Source organism: Hyperoodon ampullatus, assembly GCF_949752795.1.
Source record: "Hyperoodon ampullatus genome assembly, chromosome: 14".
Classification (NCBI taxonomy): domain Eukaryota; kingdom Metazoa; phylum Chordata; class Mammalia; order Artiodactyla; family Ziphiidae; genus Hyperoodon; species Hyperoodon ampullatus.
Genome location: NC_136927.1, coordinates 72,487,497 through 72,506,726, shown reverse-complemented (window position 1 = coordinate 72,506,726; position 19,230 = coordinate 72,487,497). Strand labels below are relative to the sequence as shown.

The following is a 19,230-nucleotide window of genomic DNA, read 5'->3' as shown; positions in this document are numbered from 1 at the left end:
GCAATTTGCAAACCCTAATTTCCTCTCCTTGGTCACACACTTCCTTCTGATTTCTTTTTCTGATGATTCATAAGAAAAAAAAAATTTCCCCTTTTAAATTCAAACCAGAAATGCTTGAGCACTGGAGCTTACCCTGCCCAAGCCTTAACCTTGGCCCCTCAGCCAACAAAACCCAACTTAACCCCAGGTGACTAAAAAGACACTGGCTGCTAAGAAACCAAGAGGAAACGAGGTTTCTGGCTCTGCCACGGCTGTCAAAGGCCCCTGTGGACCCTCCCAGACCCCAGGAGGGTCTTCAGCAGCAACTCACACACCCAGGTCCACAGCCCCTTAGCCAGAACCCAGGGAGTTTCAGAATTCAGAATCTGTTTGGATTTCATAAAAGTGAGAAAGTAAAGATTCCACAAATTAGGTAGTAGCCTCTGTGGGGTCTGGGACAACACCTGCAGTTAAAACACATTCAGATTTCTGCAGTGAATCCCATGAATGTTCACACAAGAGGGCTAAGTGAAACGTATCTGTTAGTTTAGATCAGGCTTGGGGGCCGAATGAGTTTGCAGCATATTTACAAGATAACTGCTGGTTGCAGAGCCTTTTGGGTTTCAGATAAGGGAGTTTAGAACTGAATCAAGCACTGGGCACACATGCACTAGGCCCCTGTGGGACACTGTCCCTCTGTATGCCCATTTTACAGATGAGGAAACTGAGGGTCAGGAACATAAAGGAAACTGCCCAAGGTCTCACAGCTATTAGATGACTCAGCTGACATCTTTCCACAGGTACACATGGATCCACCAGGCTGCCGAAATGCCAGGCAGAGCATTTACCATTACAGGGAATGTAGGCAGCACTGGGAGCGGGTCAAGACCAGGTGCAACAGGAATTGGGTCCCTGCAAGGTGTCTGTCTCCTCAGGCAGGCCTGGGAGCATCAGCCGTCCCCACAGGCCCAGAGCTCCCTGAATCCACCACAGACATGGTCCTAGCCCCCAAAGGCCTCAGAGTCCCCTGGAGGAGGCAGGTGACAAACAAACACACAAAAGTGTCTACAACTGTGACAAATGCTGTGAAGCAAACAGAGTGCAGAGGAAGAAGATGGAGAGAAACACAGAGTACCTGAAAAGGTCTCTCTCTCGAGGTAAGAGTTTCACTAAGGGAGCCCTGAAGGAGAAGAAGGGCCCTGCCATGTAATAAGTGGGGGGGGGGGGTGGGGGGGGGCAGCAAGTGCATAGTCCCTGGGGTCAGCCAGCAGAAAGCTCTGGCATGAGGGGAGGCATAATGTGGCTGGAACACGGTAAGCAGAGGGGCAGGAGCAAGGATGAGATCAGAGCAGTCGGCAGGGGCCAGAGCCTGTGGGGCCCTGGGGTCACGGTGGGGACTTGGGATTTTATCTCCAATGGGAAGCCACGGGAGAGTTTTTGCAGAGAAGCAACGCGCTCTGATTTCTATTTTAAAAGATGACTCAGGCTGCCACATGGAAGATGGATTCCATAAGACTCCATTCTCTGAGTCTCAGTTTGCTCATCTATACAATGGGTTCATGAGAAACCTTGTGAAAAGCATAACCAAGGGCTGTCTGGCAGACAGCTGACTCTTGGAAAGTAGAAGAGCAAAGCCTGGGTTTTCCCACCTAATCACAAACCGGGAGAACCCAGTCCTAAACCCTCCATACACAAGTCACTCCCCTGCTCAAAATCCACAGGCCTCAGGAGAAAGACTCACCTCTTTCCCTCGGTCCTGAGGTCCTGCTTGGTCTGGCTCCTGATTTCTCCAGTGCCATCCCTCACCATCTCCCACTGGACCTCTACTCTCCTGCCAACTCAACAACTCGTAGAATATGCCAAGGTCTCCGTTCCACGGGCATTACTTAGTCTCCGCTACTTCCTACAACCACTGATGAGCACTGACCCCGGGCCAGCCGTGTCCCGAACACTGAGAGGCTCAAAAAGTGGCTGAGGGCGTGTGTGCATATACATGGAACAAGAATCCAAAGTACCCATCCTGACCCTCTTCTCATTGCTGGGCTTGTTCTTATCCCCTCTCTCGTGCATCCACTTCCTGAAGGAATATTTATTGAGTATGTGCTTGGTGCCAGACACTATTCCAGGCCCCTGAGATACAGCAGTGACCAAAGATCCTCGGAGCTTCCCTTTTGCATTGGAGACAGAAAATAAACGATAAACGTAGTAAGTCATTTACTTAGTATGTTGGACGGTTCTAAGTCTTATATGGAAAGAAGAAAAGGCTGGGCCGGTGAGATGAATCAGGAGAGGTGAGGTGGAGGGTATGCGAGTTTAAACAGGGTGGTCACGGTGGGCCTCATTGAGACAGTGATAGTCGAGCGAAGACTGGAAGGAGGTGAGGGAGTGAGCCGGGCAGGTAGGTGGGGGAGAAACAGCCCGTGCAAAGGCCCTAAGGTCGGAGTGTGCCGGTGGGGACCACTAAGGTGGGCAGAGCAAGCGAGGGGGAAGAGGAGGAGCGGCCAGAGAGGTAACCGGGGATAGAGTGTACCCCACAGATGGCACTGAGACGACCCCTCCCCAGAGAGAGGAAGGCAGCACTTTTTCCGCCTGCTTTATCTGATGCTGTGGTTGGAGGAGTGGGTGAGGGCAGGCGTGAGGGCTGCACAGCTCGGCACATCCGAGGAACCACATGGGGCCCCAGAGCAGCTGACATCCGCTCGGCCTGTGGCTTCTTCCTGTGGCTTCTGCATCTCAGGTTGCCCCGACGGCTGCTCCTGTTTGGGGTTCGATGCAGGGCTCCTCTGTGTACGGGATTGGAGAAATGGGGAGTGGCCATTGAAATGTTCCAAGTACCTTTGGGGACACTTACTGTCCAGCAAGTGGGAAAGAAGAGGGAATTTGTTATAGGTGTCATCTTGTCAATCCTCTTGACCCTCCAAGCTCAGAGAGGTTGGGGCTTTCCGAGGTCACACAGCCAAATCAAACCACAGGCTGAGGATTCTGATCCAGTCAGTCTAGGTCTGAAGGCTGTTAATTTTTGCAAAGGATTCTTCGCATTTACTATCTAAAGTGATGTTTCCCAAGCAGATAGTCTGTGCTATCCAGCCTTCCAGAAGGCATGAGGATAAAGGTGCATCACACATGGCTTCAGTCCCCTCCGAGCATCACAGCACCGATGGGAAGGGCACAGAGAAGGGGCCCCTGGCTCAGTCTGTTGGGGGTGGGATGAGGTGGCAATCAGAGAAGGCTTCTAGAAAGCAGTGATGCCACAATTCTGTCTGCAAGAACAAGCAGCAGCTCGAGGGGTAGAGAAAACATATTCTGGACAAAAGGGTCTGGGTGTACAAAACCGAGAAGCATGATAGTTTGGTTAGCAGGGGAGGGGCTTTAGGCAGCAGCAGGGCAGTGATTCTGCCCAGGAGGGAGGAGACAGAGGCTAGCTCTGACTGCAAAACCTGAGATCCGACAGGTGCCCCCGTCCCGAAGCAGGCATATGAAGGATTTTGAAACAGATCCAGTGGGTGCAAGTGGCCAAGGCTTCAAGCAGGGGATTGGTTCCCAGAGATCCAGCTGGGGGCTGTGAGCAGAGCAGACTCTAAGAGGGAAGGTGGAGGCAGGGAGGCCTGGGTAGAGGCTCCAGTGTCACCCAACCACAGGTAAGAGTGAAGCAGGGAAACGTGGTTGTACCTTGAAGACACAGCCAGCAGGGAGTACAGCAGAGAGAGGGGTCAGGGATGACTTAAGCCAAGGAGTGGACAGTCATGATGTTTACCAAGATGGGCGTGAAGGGGGAGGGCAAGTCTGGGGCTGGGGGCACGTGAACCGAGATAAGGACCATTTAGAGACACCATCTCCTTCAGATGGACACTCTGGGGTGAGGACATGCAAATCAAAGCTGCCTTTCTACACTATTCCCCCATCCTTAAGGGGCATCCATTCCCCTGGCCCCAACTGCTCTGCATAGCAAGTTAAGACCCGCAGAAGGTAAGAATGTTGCCGCAAGTCTCATGGCCAGAAATCACGAGAGCGAAGCCTGTCCACCCAGGCCCCCAATTCCCATTCCAATGCCCATCTCCACAGACACCTGACAGCGGGGGAGCCCTCACACCCTCCCTGGAAAATGTCACCGGAGGGTCTGGGAGAAGCTGGGGAATCCACTCCCCGTCTATGATAGTTCAGGACTTCGTTTGCTGTTGTTCACACATGTGAACATTTGCCAGGCCTCCTGGCTAGACAGAGACGGCGACTCCTGGGCAGCCCTCGGGCCCCTGAGGCAATCACAGTGGGTGCCACAGGGACAGCCCAGCTGTGCCCAAGCCGCCTCCTCGGGAAACCCTGCATCCCTGCTTCTGCTCCCAATTTCATTAATTACTGGTTTGTGGATGCACGAGGCAGCGGGGAAAGAGTCGTTACGGGTGCCACTAATGATGGGAAGGAAATGAATTTCAAACATGCAGTTCATCCTCCTCTGGAGGGTCCCCGCAAAACCCTGATTTCCAACAAGGAGTAAAACAGTAGGGGCTGCTGCGACCAGCCTGAATTATTTCTCTGAAGGAATCAGAGACCAAAAAAGGTGAAGAGCTTGCCCTAGATCACAAAGCAATTACAGTAGCAGGGTACGTACTTGCAACTGCAGTTTCCCACTCCCTGGGCACCTTCGTTCTTTCTGTAAATATTCAGTGGGTGCCTGCTGTGTGCCACACCCTGTCAAAGGCTCTGCAGGGTCCCTTCCTCAAGAGAGATGAGTATTTTTATTTACTGAGCACCAACAAAGTGCTTGATAGATCTTGTTTAATCCTCCTAACAATCCATCATTTTGTAGGAGAGGAAACTCTGGCTCAGAGAGGTAAGGTGACCTGCCGGAGATCACACAGAGAGCGCAGAGTAGAGCCAGGACTCAAAAGTCAAGTCTTAAACCTGGGTTCAGCTTCTGTTCTCCACGTTTGGGAGATGTGTGGGGATGGGGGTGGGGGTGGTGATACTCCAGCCACACCCTCCCTCCCAAGACCACTCCCTCCTCTCTTCCAAGGCCTTTCTCCCTGACCCAGGGTTCTCAGCAAACACTGGTTTACTAGCTGGCTTTTGCCTTGAGATCCCAGTTGTATTATACAACGCTGGTGACTGGTATTCAGTAAGCTGTTCAGGAAGTGTTAAAAATTAGAGTCAGTTCTGTTTCAAGACAGCGAGTAAGCCCCTGTCATTTACTCCTCTCCCTGTCAAGAGCCCATGGATGTGACCAGAGACAGAGAAATTCATATCAGGCAGGGCTGCAAAGCAGACTGCGGCCGTGCATTCAAGCTCCCTAAGAAGAGAACCAGAACACAGAGCCTCTGGCTACAAGCACAAGGGGAGAGCTCCCCAGGTCATACACAGATATGCTCACACACACACAAAATCATCACAACACAGAAAAGCAGGTATCAGTGCCCCCATTTTATGGATGGGGAGACTGAGACTTGCCAGGCTCAAAAATCTTGCCCAATGTCACAGATTGTATTTGAGGCAGAGCTGAGATTTGCAACCGGTACCTAACCCAGCCCCTGGTACACAGCGGGCACTCAAATAGCTATTTCCTCAATGTCTGGCTGGCTCCAAAGCCTTCCCAGCAGACTGGGGGCCTATGACTGCCTGCTTTTAGACCCAGTGTGCAGAAAGTGGAGATCACACACGGGGCACAGAAGCTCCTGTTTCTTGGTCTCTCTCAGTTGACCTGGGATATTCCAAGCCAGGGAAAGCAGGCCTGAGAGAGTGGCGTGGCTTCCATTTCTGGGACACACGTGCACGCGGCCAGATTTGCAACAATGACTACGACTGTGATGAATCGGCGCCAGAAGAGGTCAGGCCTCCCCCTCTCTCTCGGCTCAGCTGGGTGCAGCCCTGTCAACTGTAACAAGCCCCACCCCCAACTCAGCCAACTCCCATCACAAAGACTGTCTCCCCAGGGTCAGCGGGAAAATGCCATGAATGTTGTGTTTCTTCATTCAAAATCCCTGTCACCTATAATGCGTGTGTGTGTTTGCCCTTAAATCTGTGACAATGCCCTTTCTCATTTTTTGCTGTCCTTTCTTCTACAAAAGGAGGGCAACTGGAGATCCCAACTGGTTATCTTTTCAATATCATTAATGGAGAAAAGGAAAAGGTGGCACCCGCCAATCGGGAGAGGAATTTTTGATTCCACAAACTCCAAAATCCAATGGAAGAGGCAGCTCAAACTTTGTTCCTGGTGATGTCCCCAGCTACTTCTCACCCCTCCTGCCTTGAAAGGCCCTTCCCACCCCTCATCCCAGGTATCTTCTGCGCTCCTATCATGCCATGGGCCAGCTCCATCCTTGTTTCAATCTGAGTTAGCCAGACCCCCCCGATCACACCTGGTCAGGCCCACTTCAGGGCATGTTAAATGGATGTACGAAAGAGCAAACAAATGCTTTCTGAGCATCTGGGCACCAAGACCTGCTCTTCAGGGGCTGGTACCAGCAGAATTTCTTTTCAAGAAGGAGCTGCCAATTGCAGGCCTCCTGGACCTTCCAAAGTATCTTCATTCTACAATGTGACAGACACCTGTCCAGGTCCCTGCCTGCTCCCAACCAGACATCGTCTGTCTTCACCCCGCAGTGCCAGCCTGACCACTTCCACCCCAGGAGGCAGCGAGCACCCGCTGCTTACCTTCTGCTGAAACACACCTGCAATGCACCAGCGTCTTGTAAGTGGAAGGAACCCGAGTCTCATTCCACAGAAGCCCCAGCAGCGAGAGAACGCGCCCGCGACAGCCTCTGTGCGATTCTGCTGCATAATCAGCAGAGAAAGAGAAAAAAATGCCAGAAATAGCAAGCTTTATAAGCCCTCCTGACAACTCTTGGTCCTCTATTGGCTAGAGGCCCGGTACCCCAACCCCCCATCCCATTCCTATAAGGTGAAATGGAAAAACCTGTTATTTAACCTCTTTTATAAAAATCCATCTTCTATCCCAATTTGGACCTGTGTGTTCAGAGCTCCTGGCGGCGGTCTCCACGCCAGGTCTCAGGGCGCAGAAGGGGAGGCAGCTCAGCTCTGCATTATTTGTGGCTTAAGGGCCTTGCCCACTGCCCTGGGAGCGGGTGTTGGACCAGAAGGGCTTTAGGAAGGCACTTTGGCAGCACCTGTGTGAAACCTGCACGTCATTTCATTTGGCAATTAGACTTCTGAGCATCCATCCTGCAGAAATATTGGTACCTGCGTGCACCATGCGTGCTCACTGATGTTGCTCGTTACAGAGAAGAATTAGAGGCAAGCTAAATGTCTAAAATGGGGTCAGGCTGAATCGACTGAAGTATATCCGTTCTGTGGAATATGATAGAATGAGGAAGGTCTGTAGGTGCTGACTTAGAACCGGCTGGGAGCAAGTCAAGGACATGATCCCATTTTTATGAAAACCATAATTCTGTGTGTGTTTGGATATGCACTGTAAAAGATGCCAAACTGTTAATAGTGGTTACCCTTGGGAGGAGGAGAAGGAGGTATTTTCAGCTGCTGCTTTTTTCTTTCTTGTTTCATTTTTTTTTTCTTTTCCACAAGCATGTACTACATTTGTAGTTTAAAACAAAAACATAAGAGCCTCCCTGGTTCCTTTCCCACTCCTCTGAAGCCAGTAAGCCAAGGGCCAAGGTCACCCACCACAAGGCTGGATCAGGTCTGGGACAGTGCTGGCCTGAAACACTATGGCTCCCCTGGCAGTCTCATTAGCTTTCACATAAATCCAGCTAAATTAGGGCTCCATGAAGAAGGTGGACTTTGGAATAAAACAGAACTGGGTTTGAATTCTTGCTCTGCCTGCTGGAACAGTTAACTTCCCTGAGCCTCAGTTTCTTCATCTGTAAAATGGGGATGATAGCACCTGTTAAGTACCATGTACTATGCTGGGTGCTATTAAGCCAGTCTTTTGGACATTTCAGAAACATCAGAGGCTGCTGAGGAAGCATCAGAGAGCTGAGGGCATCTAGAACTAAGTGAGAGGAGTTTTGGGGGGTCGCCTCACTTATAACAATAATAAACTAAGTGACAGAGAGAAAGGCCTGGGGGACGGCAAATGCCACATGATAAAGGGGGTTGCTGCCCAGCATGACAGTATGAGGAAGGATTGAGGGGATTAGAAAAGGCTCCAAAGGGAATTTCCTGACAGTCCAGTGGTTAGGACTTTGCGCTTCTACTGCAGGGGAAATGGGTTCGATCCCTGGTCAGGGAACTAAGATCCCATGTGCTGTGCAGTGCAGCCAAAAAAAAAAAAAAAAATTAATTAAAAAAAAAAGAGGGCTTCCCTGGTGGCGCAGTGGTTGAGAGTCCGCCTGCCGATGCAGGGGACACGGGTTCGTGCCCCGGTCTGGGAAGATCCCACGTGCCGCGGAGCGGCTGGGCCCGTGAGCCATGGCTGCTGAGCCTGCATGTCCGGAGCCTGTGCTCCACAACGGGAGAGGCCACAACAGTGAGAGGCCCGCCTACCGCAAAATAAATAAATAAATAAATAAATAAATAATTTTAAAAATTAAAAAAAGAAAGAAAGAAAAGGCTCCAGAGAGGAAGAAGTCTTGCTCGTGCCTCTGCACCTTTCTCATGCTGTTCCCTCTGCATAAAATGCCTTTGCCCAGATCTTCACAAAACCCTTGCATCCTGCTCAAGCTCTCCTTCCTCCCCAGAGAGGGGGTCCACTGACTCACCCACACCTGAATTATTTTCTTTGTAGCACACTCCTCCAGCCGATGGCTTCTGGTTGCTTGTTTTGATGGCTTTTATTTCTGTGTTTACTGTTCATCTTCCTCCCTAGGCTGTGAGCTCCTTGATGGCCGGCACCATCTGTCTTGTTCACATCTGGGTCCCAGCTCCTAGCACAGGAACTGACTCACAGTAGGTGCTCAACAAATAGAAAGTACACACAATCTGTAGATACAAGGCCAAGATCCAAGCACATGAAGTTTGTCTGAAGGAAAGGGAGATGCAGGTTTTGCACTGAGATAGAAAGGGATGAAAATTTCAGACATACTGAAGATTTGGAAATGTACACACACAAAGCTGGAAGGGTGCAGGAAGAAACCATCCGTGAATACTCATATAAGCTTAAGGTGGGAAAGGATTTTCTAGGCCCAAATCTGTATGAACAAGAATGTTTATTTCTTCATTGCAACATTATTTATGAGAACATGGAAATGACAACAAAATCCACTGAGAGGGGATTGGTTAAATAAATCACAGGTCTCTGTACAGTGGAATACTAGGCACCTATGAAATGAGCAGCATTCACTGCTATGGAAAGAAGCTCATGCTGTTTGTTGAATGTTAAACTCGCTCACTGGAAACCAAAGATGCTGATAAAAGGTGTAACTGATTGGCACACGGACAGTGTGAAGGCAAAAATCCTTCAATAATCATTTATTTATTCATTCACTCACCAAGAATTTTCTATTCCCTCTGCCTACTTCCCCGCCATGCAGGGCGGGGTTCCAGACACCAGGGCAATGTGTGAGCAGGACACTGTCCATGTCCTCAAAAGACATCCCAGCTCATGCATGTAGTGAGACCGTAGGATGGAAGGAAGACGGTGCTCACAGCTAAGGGCCCCAGGGTCATCGGCTGAGCGAGGACTTCACGGAAAACGTGTCATTTGAGCTGGGATTTGAAGGAGGGGCAAAGTTTGGGTGAACAGAGAAGGGAGGAAGCATGTTAGAGATGGGACAACACAGGACAAATGCAGGAAGTCCCCACATTCTCCATCAAACACTTACTGAACGCCACCATGTGCGGGGGGAAGGGAGGCTGAGTCTGAGGACAGAAGATTCTGGATGTACTGGAAGGAGGAACTCCGGGGTGTAACCATCTTGTCCTCAGTGTGCAGTGACAGACCAGCATCCCATCGTGACTGACTCACCGTGAGAGTCCCAGCCCCACGGGGCACACGGGGCCAGGGCAAGAGCGTCCACCTGGCAGGCTGGGTACCTGCAGCCGCCTGCAGGTGAACCTGCAGAGCGTGGATTCCAGAAGGAGGGCTCTTCCCTTTGCACTGAGTACTTGGCCAAGCAGCATGGGGTGGCGGGGGTCCCAGCTCTACAGACCCTCTGCTCAGCTCCCCCTGGGGTAGAGCCAGGGAGGGGCCCTTGCACCTTGACAGAACTCAGCATTTTTTAGCTTTATTTTTATTTTTCGAATTTGGAGGCAGCTTGATGGTTATGGTTCAAAACAAAGACAGATGACTCAGCTTCCTGTGGAAGGGCTGCAGCCTTTTGGAAAAGGTATTTCTGTTCTAATGTTTCTCTCTTCTCGGCCCTCCAGGCAGCTCATCCAGGCTGCCTTGTTTTTTGTTGATGGTCAAGTGTTCCCACAATGAGGCCAGGGACAACTGCCAGGCTCTGGGGGCCAGACTGCCTGAGTTTGAATCCCGGCCCTGCCCCTTACTCGCTGAGAGGACCTGGACAAAATTAAACCCTCTCCGAGCCTGCATTTACTTAAGAATTCCTTGCAGGATCTCTGTACAAAGAAAGCAGTGGTCTCCTATGGAAAAGGTCCAGTCCGGCGCCTGGCACAGAAGAGGTGGACAATAAATACCACTGTTAATAACAACAGCCACCTGTGCTGAGGTCCTACTGTGCCTGCCTTATCTCACTGAAGCCTCACACACCTGCCTAGCCCAAGTTCCCATTTTACAGATGAGGAAACTGAGGTTCAAAGCAGTGAGTTGACTTGAACTGCCATCTTCCCGTTCCTGACAGTCAGGGCCCACATCCCAAGTCAACTGAGAACTGAATCTGTACAAGCTTTTCCTTTCCATCTGACTCTCTCAGCCAAGCACACACTGGCCCCTCACTGTCTTTATCTGCAACATGGGGACATTATTCTGAGGTTGTTGAAATACTCTAGCCAAAGCTTAATAAAAATAATTCCATGAAGGGCTCAGAAACCTTCAATAATAGCCTTCAATAACCCTCCTCTAAGACTAGGAGTCAACAAAATCTGAGCTCGTCATGTGCAACATCCCAAGGAGAGGCAAGGACCTGTTAGGAAAACCCCTTCACAAGTGTAGAGAAAACTGGAAAGCTGAGAAAGAGGTGTGGGTTCATGCAAATAAAAAGAACAGGACTTTAAAACGACCCATCATTCAAACGGCCACCCTGCACCACGACATTAACACGGGGTCTCTCAAACCTCTGTCCTGGAACTAATGTAAAAAATGAATCTGGTGCAGGTGAACGCAACGTAACCCAGGACAGCCAAAACCCAAGTCTCCATCCCCCTTCCCCTGCATCACCCCAATGCGTATGCTGACAGAGCAACCTGAATAGTAACTGTCTAATTTTTAGCCGGGTGATTACCAGGGTTGATTTCCATGGAACCTTCTTTTCACAGCACCGAGAGCCTCTCACGAGTAGTAATTGCCAAGTTCAATTTTAGCTCTGTCATACCCAACCATCAGTGCTAACTAAGGTGGCTGCTCCCTCACCAGGTAAGCTGGTAATGAAGTCGGCTTCGCTGCTTAATTTCACAATATTGTGATGCCGCCATCAGCACCTGGAAGTGCTGAGAAGCTACAAAGCTTCTTCGAGGTGAAACCAATTTCGCCCCAGGGAAGTGACTGAAGCCATTCGCACCTCTAAGGTGCCCTGTCTGGATCCTCAAGCTCACTAGGATGTCGTGGTTGCTTAACCCCACGTGCTTCCTCGCTGGAAACGCTGATCACCAAGGGGCCACGTCGCACACTTGAAGGTGCTCCATGCCCTGCCTCCCTCCATCCTCTGCAACTGCCTCCCGTTTCCCTCTCTCCCTCCTCACAGCCCTCCCAGCATTCGAACTCCAACTCATGTCTGATTGCACAGCCGGTCTCACCAAATGGGCCCTTGCTGGTCCTCCAACCCCACTGTGTGTACTCACCTGGGGGCTTATGCACCACGCCACGTGCCAGCCTCCATTTGTCAAAGTGCCCATTGGCCTTGGCATATGTCCTATTATTAAACAGCTTCCACTCCCCGTACACACAACCTTCCCCCTGACTGGGTTCCGACAGCAGAACTGCACTCGGAGCACAGCTGGTTTTGTTTGGGCTGACCCTGTGCTGACTTAAACTTCTGCCCAAAAATTGACAGGCGCCAGCTATGATGGGGCCGCGGGCTGGGAACTATGCCCTCTGGGTGCCCACTACACGCCAAGAATGCACAGGTACATATGCCCACAATCAGCCAGACACACAGAGGAGCAGGGTCTCATCCCCCCATTTTACATTTGGAGAAACTGAGCTCTGAGAACATCCATGAAGCTGGTGAGAGGGAGGGATTTCTTTTAGTTCCAAATACCAGTTAAAGCTGTGCTTCCCGTGAGAAGCTGCCAAGCATCTTCCCTTTGGATAAAGAAATCCTGGAGTAAATCTATTTCCCTTTTCACTGGTCCACCAGGAAGCCCACAACCAGATGTGCAGGCCAATTTCAATAACTATAGAGCCCAAGGCCAACATATCTGTTTTCATTTTCCACTTGGAATTGGTTCTATTTTATATTTTCCTTGGCTCTAAGTTTTTAATGTATTATCTATACTTTTATATCTTCGTGTGTGTTCTTGTGAATGAATGACCAAAAATAAGCAACCACCAAAAGCCAGACACAGAGTGATGGAGTGGGTATTCCAAGGTCCCAAAGCCAGCCCAGGGGCCTGTCTACCTGGGTACCCTCCACACTGACCCCATCTCCTGCCTCCTCTCCTCAATCAAAAAGCTAACAGTGTCTGAGCATCTGCTTCCTGCCGAGCATGACAGGTCCTGCCACATTCACACTAACTTCCCAGCAACTCCAAGAGGTAACACTAGTAACAGCACATACTCTGTCCCAGGTACTGTTTCCTGTGTTTACAAATATTGGTCCTCATGATGACCCCATTAGGTAGATGCCATTATTATTCCCATCTTACAGAGGCATGAATTGAGAGGTTGGGTAACTTTCTAGATGTGCACAGCTAGTAAGTGTCCCAGACAGGATTGGAACTAAGGTTCTGGGCTCTATCATCCATGCTCACTGCCATGAGGCTGTCAACTGGGTCAACAAGTCCCTCACTTTACAGATAAGGACCTAAGGTTCCAAGAGACAAGGGGTTCCCCAAGCTTGGCTCTGACTGTCCAGTCTGGATGGCCGCAGACACAGGGGGAGAAGCCAGGGGTTCCAGAAAACCCCTTTCCCAACTTCCAGCCAAGACAAGGCCATGCTTCTAGAAGTCAGGGCATAAGTCCTGACTTCTTCTCCTACCAGAGATGCAAAAGGAGGCTGCCAGGCAGAAACACAAGAACTGGAAAACCTTCCCAGTCTCCAAGACCAACTCAGCTGCCTCTCCGCCACCACCCTGGACCCCTCTGTGCTAGGGGCAGGCATCACAGGCTCCCCACACGGAGGGCTGATAAACTCTCTCTGCCCTGCCACACTGGTGGCTGAGCACCCAATTCAGCCACATGCAGTGTGGAAATGAGTTGTGAAGCATGAAGACCCAGGTTCGAATCCCAGTTCTGCCACTTAGTAGCTGTGAACCCTCGGTGAGGGTGAGCCTCTCTGTCCACTGGGGTGTTAATGTCATCACCTCGCTGCATGTCTGGGGAGACTGGCAGAGCCTACTGGGCCCCTGCCCTCCCTCCTAGGGTAGCTTTGCCACCATGTTGATGCCCGCCCCCAGCATCGTCCTGGCAAATCCTTCCAAGGGATCAATTTGCAGATGACAAAGGGATGGGGAGGGCAGGGAGGCTTGCTCCCACTTATCTCATTCAAGACATGCTTTCTGGAACAAGACGGAAAAATAAAATTAAATAATAAAATTTAGGGTTGACTAGAAACCGAAAATCAGGACTGATTTTTCCAGAACTTCTCAGTCCTACCTCAGACAGGGAGGGGGGGGCAAGAAGGTCCCTGGGGGTCACTGCACCCCCAGGGGACATCTGTGACAGGCCCTCCTCCTGGCCATCGGCAGCGGTATGGGCTGCTGGCCCACATGATGCATACTGGTTGCCATGGTTTCTGTTTATTCTGGGAAAGACAGCTTCCCTGACATCCAGGCCTGGTAAAGACGAGTGTTTGCTGCACTCAGACTCTGTAGTCACCGAGGTCCCTTGTACTGTCCTCGGCTGCACACAGACAAGAGCCTTCATGCACAGAAGCAAAGGCGCTAACGTTAACTCAGCCCCACTGGTCCCTCCTCACCCGACCCAGGGTGGATGGGACCAGGCCCCATTTTCAGATGAGAAAACCAAGGCTTGGGGCTGGGCAGTGACCTGCCCAGAGTTTCATGGTGATGTCAGCGAGAAGCAGGGATTCAAACCTGGATTTGCCTGACTTGTCCCATTTTTCCAACTGTGTGCTGGCTCATTTATGATCATTACTCTGTCTCCAGGGAGCTCAGGCCTTTTCCCAAAACTGTACCTCCTGATATGCCTTGAGAGAAGCTGTAAACGCTTGGGGACATCAAAGGCAGCTCTTGGGAGTAAGCAGGGAGTTCCCCAGGGGGACCCAATACTGATGTCCCCACCCCAGATCTGACCACATCATTCTTGGTTCATGGTTCAAAGACTGCTGGCCAACAGAACTAAATCTAAGCCCCTTACTTAACCCAGCTCCCCCCTGCCCCTGCAGTTTTATGCATCTGACCCTTTTCTCGCTGTCTCCTTGCCCTTTCTAATGCTCAAATCCCTCCTCTTCCACAAGGACTTCCTGGGTGCCCACGTGAGCATCAATCTCTTCCTCCTCCCAGAGACCACCAAGCCCAGCTGCCCCTGTGAGCAAGCCACCCACGGAAAGGTCTATCCCCACCTCCCTCCTGAGACTGGGTCACATGGAGGCTGCTCAGGGGACAGCTGTGAACCATAAGTTCCTTTCTCAGCCCAAACCAGCTGACAGTTAAAGGGAACTGGCACCTCACTAGATGCTCAAATGTGCCAGGTCCCTCCCTCCACAGGGCCTTTGCACATGCTATTCTGGCTATCTGGAATGCTTCCCCTCTGTCCCTATTACCTAGCAACTCCTGGTCTCCCTACAGGTCTCAGTTTAAGGGTCAAGAAAGTCCTTCCTGACCCTCCCTGTTACCCACAGCACTTGTGCAGCTCTCCTAATCACACTTGTCATGTTCACATTATGTGTTTCGTTATGTGATTATTTGTTTGCTAGACTAGAGGCCACATAAGTGCAACACTAGGTCTGTCTTGTGCTGGAGTCCCTGCCACAGCACCTGGTGCACAGCAGGGGCTTGATAAATGTTTGTGGTCTGAAAGAGCAAGGGGAGCTGTGGTGGATTAAAAAGACGACCACAGGCCCTCCGGTTTCTGCATGCTCACCCTCTGTGTTGTGATGTTGCACCTGCTCTCATCAAGAGCCGGAGTCTGTTTCCTCACGTCTTGAAGCCAGGCTTAGCCATGTGACTTTATCTGGCCAACGAGACAGCAGTAAATGTGCCCCAAGCAAAGGCCTGAAAATCGCTTGTGCACTGGGGTGAGCTCTCTCGCTGTGCTGGGAACCCCGGAGCACCAGGTGAGCAAGCCCGAGCTAGCCTGCTGGAGGATGAGAGGCTCTGGGAAGAGCTGACCCAACAATCAGCCCCCAGCCAGCAGCCTGCCAAGTGCCACACACACACAGGGGTGAAGCCATCCTCTATCACCCAGCTGTCAGCTCACTGGCCAAGTGACCAGAGATGCAGGACAGAGCCCAGCAGAGGCCAGCCAGCGCAGAAAGCCCTCCAGCCAACCCACAGATTATAAGCAAATAAAATGGTGGTTGTTTTAAGGCACTAATTTTGGGTGACTTGTTACACAGCAAGCGATAACTGATACAGGAGCTAACAAAAGAGTATGGGCCATGATACGCTCACAGTCAAAGAGCATAGGTCTGATCTATACAACATCAAGTTGAGAACAACAAAATCTTCTTGGGAGGTGGAAAGCAGCTGGGGGGTGAAGGCCAAGCGCCCGGGTTTGAGCCCTGCTGGCCTATGACTCTGGCTTGAGCTTGGACAAGATGGGCACTGCCTCTGTGCCTAGGTCTCCCTGTCTCTGCAGTGAGAATGACACATCCTATGCCAGATTTCCCCAGGAGGGGTGATGTGAGTCTAAACAGGGAGCGTATGTGAAAGGGCGTCCCAAAGGAAGCTAAAGATTCTTCGTACATGGGAGGACACGTGCTGCAGAATAAAGATCATGACTTCAGAGCAGACAGATTCCGGTTCCTGATCTACTCCGCTACTAACAGGTGAGTGACCTTAGGCAAGTTTCTCAACCTCTCTGAGCTTCAGGTGTCACCTGACACACATCACCTGACAGGTGTCAGGTGTCTGTGACATGGTAACAATACATAATGTGAAGGGCTATTGTGACGGTTAAATAAGACAGTATACATAAGACACCGAGCACAGTGGCTGGCACATAGGAATTCAATAAATCCCCACCCCCACTCGGCTGGCACCTCTCACTGCCATCTTAACCCCACAACCCTGCATGGCAGTAAGAGTTTCCATGTTTGAGATCAGCATCTTGTGCCAGGTGCCAAGTTGTGACTGTAGCTTGTATAACATGAGAGACAGAGAGAAAGAGCTTTACTTGAAGGATAAGAGGGAAAGAGCTGGATGTTGCCAGCTCTGACTGGGGGAGAAAACTCAAGCCTTGGGGAAGAGCGGGAAGAAGCATAGAGATGATTCAGAACTGAGGCCTCGCCCTAAAGGCTGACACACCCCAAGCCCACATCTGTCTTCATCCGGGATGATTATTTGTGGTCCTTCCTCCACTCACCTCCAAGGCACCAGCACGCAGCCTGGCAGTGACCTCTCAGGAACGACAGAGGCAGGAAGGTGGGCTAGGGAGCTCAAACTGACACAAAGTCCTCAGTTCTCAAATTGTGGTCCACCGACTAGCAGCTCAGCATCACCTGGACCTTGTAGGAAATGCACAGTCTCTGACCCCACCCAGATCTACTGAATCAGAATCTGCATTTTAACAAGACCCTTACATGATTCCCATGCGAGTTAAAATTTGAGAAGCACTGGCTTAAGAGAGATAGTTATCCCGTTTGGGGGATCATCCAACCAACATGGAATTAACCAAATCTGCCCATCTGTTTTGGCAATCATATAGCTAACATGTGTGTTACCCAGCCCTGGCCATTGACTATGGAAGTGAGCCGACCAGTGTAGACATAACCATCCCAACCACCAGCTGTGCCATCTCCATGCTCCATGCTCTGGGTGGATGTGAGTTCCAACGTTACCAAGGTAGAAGCTCCATGTCCTTCTGATTTGAGCTCCAGTCCCACACACTTTACACGGTCACCAGAATCCTGTTTCCCTTTGATGCCCCAGGAACCAGTCCCAGTGTTTGCATTAGGCAATTAGAGTGTTTGCCTCTACTGACTTCTTGAAGGGACCCCAAACCCCAGCACCAGACAGCTAGGAAAGGTTCTCTAAGGGCACCTTTGGAGAAGATGTTGCAAAGAGGGACAGATTCCCCAGGGCCTTGGAGGATGAAGGGAGGGGAAGCAAGGCCACTGATGTCTCTGCCTTGGAAGAAGAAGGTTCCTGACCTGCCCTGAGTTAGAAACTCCTCTTCCGAGGCCCCACTCTAGCCCACCCCAGGGAATGAGCCCCTTCAGAGTCCCTCGAAGGGGATGCCTGTGACCTTTGCAAAACGAAATGCAATAACCAAGTCCTATGTGCCGAGAAGACCCCAGGGCCAGCCACAGAGGCTGCAATAATCCAGCCGGGTGTTTGGACAGGAGGAGCCCTGCAAAGTTCCATCATCTCGGCCTGTTGCCTGAGGAGGGAAGCGGTTCACCTTTTGCTAATCACCCTAATTCATTTTTTATTACTAACTTTCCTGTTTTCTATTTGCCGTCTCATTGAAGATATTACCAAAGGCATTTAAACAGCATCAGACCGTACCACAATGGCAAACATAACTCTTTTGATTGAAATCTGCATTAATATACATATAATTCCCTGACCACGAAGATCTCACGGTGCACATGCTAGACCCCAAGTGAAGGCGGGTTTGGCAAGAGGCATATACACAACTGAAGGTTTTTCAAAAGACAATCAACTCTGCCAGGAGGGTGCGATAAGATGGGTGCTTTTGGGACTTCCCTGGTGGTGCAGTGGTTAAAACTCTGCACTTCCCCTGCAGGGGGCACGGGTTCAATCCCTGGTCAGTGAACTAAGATCCCACATGCCGCGCGGTGCAGCCAAAAAAAAAAAAAAAGGGTGCTTTCTCGTGCTGTTGGTGGAACGTGGATAATCCTTCTGACATGATGCCCTGAATCAAGAGCCATAAAAACACTCACTGTGGGCTCCTCTGGTGGCGCAGTGGTTGGGAGTCCGCCTGCCGTTGCAGGGGACACGGGTTCGTGCCCCGGTCCGGGGGGATCCCACATGCCGCGGAGCGGCTGAGCCTGTGAGCCATGGCCGCTGAGCCTGCGCGTCCAGAGCCTGTGCTCCGCAACGGGAGAGGCCACAGCAGTAAGAGGCCCGCGTACCGCAAACAAACAAACAAACAAACAACGAAAAAAAACGCAACAAAAAAAAACGCTCACTGCTTTGAGCCAGAAGTTCTACTTTGGCCGTGGCCAACAGCCTAGTCTTCGCCCTGACACCCTCCCTCTAGCACACCGCATGGCCAACCTGTCCCCAAATCACATACATTCCACCTCCTAACATCTTCCATATCCCTCTACTTCCCATTCTCATCCCACCAGCACAGTCCAAGCCAGAGAGGGGTCCAAGAGAACTTTGTGCAATGACGGGAATGTTCTATATCCACACTGCCCAACGGGGGCTATGAAACACTTGAAATATGGCTGGTGTGACTGAGGAACTATATTTTATTCCATTTTACTTTAAATTTCAATAGCTACGTGTAACTAGTGGCTACCATATTGGAAAGTGTATCCCCAAGCCATCACCAGTCCTCTTCTAAATGATAGTAATCACCTCCCCACTGTCTACTTGCATCCATTCTTGCCCCCATCCATTGTTTTCCCCTTAAGAGAGCCACAGAGATTCTTCTCAAATGCAACACACCTCAACTCTCACCACCTTTGAGACAAAGTCCAACCTCCCAGACACAGCCTTCGAGGCCCCGTCTCTGGGACAGAGAATACTCCAGTTATCAGGGAGCCTGTGGTGTGCCAGGTGCTGGGTGCAGGGGCGGGCAGCAGGCAGCAAAGGCCTCCCGGAGGGGGTAGCACTTGAGCAGAAACTTAAAAATGTAGGAGCCTGCCAGGTAGGTCAGGAATGCCAAGACCGAGGCACAGCAGT

General features: G+C 50.9%; 1 protein-coding gene across 6 annotated transcripts in view; it reads right to left on the bottom strand.

The window, feature by feature from the left end:
- Window positions 1-19,230, bottom strand: part of TOX2 (TOX high mobility group box family member 2) — a gene marked incomplete at both ends in the record, with an annotated part of 139,308 nt that overhangs the window by 101,086 nt on the left and 18,992 nt on the right. For 2 of the 6 annotated variants that reach the window (XM_079720293.1, XM_079720297.1), the window contains one exon: window positions 6,625-6,750. The exons of the other annotated variants lie outside the window; for them this stretch is intronic. In XM_079720293.1, the coding sequence (XP_079576419.1) occupies window positions 6,625-6,750 (126 nt within the window). Of the gene's footprint in view, window positions 1-6,624; window positions 6,751-19,230 lie in introns of those variants that run through there. 6 annotated transcript variants of the gene reach the window in all.